Source organism: Orycteropus afer, unplaced genomic scaffold (genome assembly GCF_000298275.1).
Source record: "Orycteropus afer afer isolate SDZICR_OR568_19922 unplaced genomic scaffold, OryAfe1.0 scaffold00089, whole genome shotgun sequence".
NCBI lineage: Eukaryota > Metazoa > Chordata > Mammalia > Tubulidentata > Orycteropodidae > Orycteropus > Orycteropus afer.
In genome coordinates, this window is record NW_006921676.1 from 1,222,689 (window position 1) to 1,227,496 (window position 4,808).

A 4,808-nucleotide genomic window follows, 5' to 3' on the forward strand; every position below is an offset into this window, starting at 1 on the left:
ACTCAGGAAGAAATAGAATATCTGAGTAGATGTATGGCAAAAGATAATGAATTTGGAATTAAAAGACAAAGAAAAGGTCAGACCCATACTGATTCATGGTCATTTGTGTAAGATATTTAAAGAAGAATCAGTACCAGTTGTTCACAAAAACAGAAAGAGGGAACATTTCCCAATTCATTCAGTGAGGCCAGTATCACTGTATACCTAATCCAGGCATATAGAAAACTGTAAGAAAAGAGAACTACAGACCAATATCTCGTAACAATATAGATATAAAAATTCTAATAAAATACTGGCAAATTAAATCCAGCAGCATATACAAAGGATTATATATTATGACCAAGTGGAATTTATCCCAGTAATGCAAGATTGGTTTAACATCCAGAGGTCAATTGATGTAATGTGCCTTACCAATAGAATAAAGACAGAAACTACATGATTTTTTCAACAGACATAAAAAGAAACATTTGACAAAATTCAATACCCCTTTATGAGAAGAACACTTAACAAACTAGGACTAGTAGGGAACATCCTCAACCTGATTTATCTACAAAAAAACTCTCACATAACATTACACTTAATGGTGAAATACCGAATGTTTTCCTCCTAAGATCAGGAAAAAAAACAAGGATATCTGCTCTTGCTACTGCTGTTCAGCATTGTATTGGGTGCTCTAACCAAGGCTAGATGCTTTTTATTTCATTTTCTTGACTAATTGAAATAAAAGACATCCAAATTGGAGACAAAAAAGTAGATTTATATTCACAGATGACATACTCTTGTTTATAGAAAAATCCTAAGGAGTGTGCTAAAACTATTAGAACTAATAAACAGGCTCAGCAAGATTGCAGGTTGTAAGATCATTATACAGAAATCAATTGTATATCTATACATTGGCATTGAACAATAAAAGTAAAATTAAGAAAATAATTTCCAATAGTATAAAACATAATACTTGGGAATAAATTTAACAAAGGTAATGCAAACCTTATATTCTGGAAACTACAAAATATCATTGAAAAAAAATAAAGAATATCTAAATAAATAGACATTCATGTTTGTTGATCAGTAGACCTAATACTGTTAAGATGACAGTACTCTCCAAATTGATCTACAGTTTCAGTGAAATCCTTATCAAAATATCAGCTGGAGTTCTGCAGATATTGACAAGCTGATCCTAAACTTTGTATAGAAATGCAAGAGACCTAGACTATCCAAAATAAAGTTGGAAAGGAAGAACCAGATTGGAGAACTCATACTTCCTGATTTCAAAACTTACTACAAAGCTACTGTAATCAAGACAATGTGGTACTGAGGTTTGTATATAAATGTAAATTAATGGAATAGATTTGAGATCCTGAAATAAACTCATTCATTTTTGAGCAATTGGTTTTTGACAAAGATGTCAAAATAGCTCAACAGGGAAATAATAGTCCTTTCGACAAATGCTGCTGAAATAACTAGATATCCATGTGCAGAAGACCCCTATCTCATACCATATAAACAAGTCTAAGTGGACCAAAAACCTAAATGCAGGAGCTCAGATTATAAAACTCTTAGAAGAAGGACAGAGTAAATCTTCATAACCTTGGATCTGTCAGTGGTTTCTTAAATATCTTTGTTGTATTGACACTTTAAATTAGTGAATTGTGTTGCATATGAAATGTCTTAAATACTTTTATAGGGACTGGTACACCATGCAATCCTCAGCCTATATGACTATGAGACCAGAAACTAGATGGTGCCCAGCTACCACTGTCAACCACTCGGAGGGGGATCTAAATAGGAGATCCTGGATAGAGTGGGAGAACAATGTGGAACAAAACTCAAAATCATTTAAAAAAAGGGGGTGGGGAGACCAGGTTTGCTGGTCTGATAGAGCCTGGTGGAACCACTGAGACTGTGGCCCCTAGCTGCCCTTCAGGTCTGGAATTGAACCCACTCCTATGGCTTCCAGCCAAACCAAAGACAGGCATATGAGCTAACATTGACATTAGGCAGGTACACTCCTTGGAAAGATCAATCATGGGAGAATAGAAGGGCTGTGAATGCCAGCAGTGCGGGAACAGCAGTGCATGGGAGGGAAGAACACAGGGTAGAGGTAACTATGGGGAGGAACTGGGAAGGGAGCTGTTGAATTGTGGGAAACTGCAGTCAGTATCATGAGACAAAGTATAGGTCCCTTCCCAGTTGACCTTCCCTCCCATGCACTGCTATTCCCGGAGCTGTCTCCTTGTGCATTCACAGCCCTTCTATTCTCCCGTGAACTGCTGTATGGAAAGTGAATTTGCTCTGTAAACTATCACCCAAATCACAATAAAAATTAAAAAAAAAAAAAAAACCTGTTACAAAAACTTAGCAGCAACCACAACAATAAAAAAGAATCCATCAAGGCCTACATACTGCTTCTGGTTATTCCTCCTAAATCTCCTTAAATTTTGAACACTTTATTTCCTATTTTTTTATGCTGTTAACTTACTGAAAAGTGTGAGCCAGTTGAATTTCTCACATTCTGGATTTTTCTGCATACTTTCTTGTGGTGTTATGTATCTTGTTTTCTGTCAGTAATACTTTATAGCAATTCTATGTACTTTTATATGGCATACTTATGTTTAGTCTCACTTGAAGAATTTCCTCTGAAACAAAGGATTTTCATTCTTTTCCACTTTCTAAATCTTATGTGTTAAAATAGGCTTTTTTTAAAAAAAAAAATAAATAAATAAAGCGAATACACTTTTACTGGGATTATGATTTTAAAAAGCATGTAACTATCAAATTCCAAAACCCATTCATCTACAAAAGTATAAGTGAGACTTAGTTTCTTAATTGATAAGTTGTCTAATATTTTTTTCAATTTTGTGTGAAAGTTCATTGGTTGAATTCTAGAAAATCATAACATTTCTTAAGACTAGCAAGAAGCCAATGAAGAACTTGAAGTGCAAAAGTAACATGATCAGGCTTTGATATAAAAGGATCATGCTGATTGTTATATGGAGGAGGATTGAAGGGAAGCAAGAGTGGATGCTAGGTGATTAGGAGAGTCTTAAGTAGTTCAGGTGATACAGAAATTTGGATTAGAGTGTAGCAATGCAATATTAAAATAGTTAGGAGGTGAGATTGATGGGACTTGGTAACAGATTAGATACAGGAATTGGAGTGTCAAGTTTCTGACTTTCACAGCTGAATGAATGTTGGTACCCTTTATCCATTGCCATTGGATCGATTCCAACTCCATGATTTTGTAGGACAGAGTAAAACTGCCCTGTAGGGTTCTAAGGCCGTAATCTTTATGGAAACAGACTACCACATCTTTCTTCCACAAAGCAAATGGTGGTTCTAACCACTGACCTGTGGGTTAGCAGCTGAGCGGTTTATTAATTGTGCAACCAGGGCTCTTCAGTAGGAAATACTGGAGGAGTCTCTTTTTTGGGAGGAATCTGATAAGTTTGTTTTGGACATGTTGATTTTGATATGCCTTTGAAATATCAAAATGACTATGTTCAGTAGGCATTGATATAGGGGACTAGAGTCCAATGGCAAGGGCTTCGTTAAATACGTAAGTATGGGAGTCTTGAGTTGGTTTTGATTAATCAAAGCTAAAGATGTGGTTGAGATAGTTTATGGTGAGACAAAACCAAAAGCCTAAATTAGTTGTCATGGCAACCCCATGTGTATACCCAGGTCTAGCTTTCAAGGTGGTTCTCGGTGAGTTTGAACTGCCAGCCTTTCAGTTAGTAGTTAAGTGCTTAACCATATGAACCATCCAGGGATTCCTAAAGAATAAACAGAGAAGGTCTAATATTAAATTTTGAGGCTTTACAACATGTACTGATGAGGTGAGTAAGGATGAATTAGTGAAAGGGACTGATGGTGGTAAGAGAAATAGAAGGAAAACTAGGAGAATTTGGTATCATAGAAATCAAGGAAAAGAGTATTTCAAAAAGGAGGGAATGGTCAACAATAAGAGATGTTGTTATGAGAGTTCAAATAAGAACTCTATAAATAAGAAATGATAAAGGCTATTGATTTCAATTACATGGCAGTAATTGGCCACTGTGGAAACATGGTTTCTAATCATGAAGGCAGAAGCCAGATTAAAGCACTTCGAACTATTTTATGTCAACACAACTAAGACTAAAAATTCTCCTTTTTCATATACTGTGTTTACTACCTCTATACAACTTCCCCCTAGGGAATAAATGTAGATTCAACCAGTCTGATTCATTGAACCATTTAAAAGTCAAAGAGTAGCTTTGTCTATCTAATCTCCTTAGATTAAATTCCAGTATGTGCTATTGATTAGTTCAAAGGAGATAAAAGGAAAAACATTAAAAATTTCAAATACTTAATTGCCAAATTATATTGCATATGGTTTCTGTTGGAAAACTATTTTTTAAAAGAGAATTTATGATAAATTGTGGTAATTTATTTCAGACATCTAAATATACTGTATGTTTATGTTTCCCATCATTTTATCTTTAGCTTTTGCCTGTGATTGCTGAGCAGCTGCAGTGGATGCCATTTGTGAATGCCAAATATCATGAGCCTTTTATAAAGTTTATATATTGGTCACTAAGGCAGCTAGATGCTGGAACACAGGTAATTTATTAATCTGAATCTATCTGCCAGTAATACTCCATGTGGTATTCTTTTTCTTGATCTTGTTCTTTCACAGTGCTATTTTCTTTATGTGCTCCCTTTATATTTTAGAACCTCTGCTTGCCTCCCTTGCTTTATTCACTTTTCATCATCTCTTCTCTCCTTTTATATGTTTTATTCCCTAATCTCAATGCCATAGATTGAATTTT

The 4,808-nt window shown here is 35.0% G+C and overlaps 1 protein-coding gene across 1 annotated transcript in view; it reads left to right on the plus strand.

Moving 5' to 3' along the window:
- Positions 1–4,808, plus strand: part of CCDC138 (coiled-coil domain containing 138) — a 284,099-nt gene that overhangs the window by 126,831 nt on the left and 152,460 nt on the right. The window contains exon 10 of the mRNA XM_007942397.1: positions 4,483–4,599. Within this exon, the coding sequence (XP_007940588.1) occupies positions 4,483–4,599 (117 nt within the window). The remainder of the gene's footprint in view (positions 1–4,482; positions 4,600–4,808) is intronic.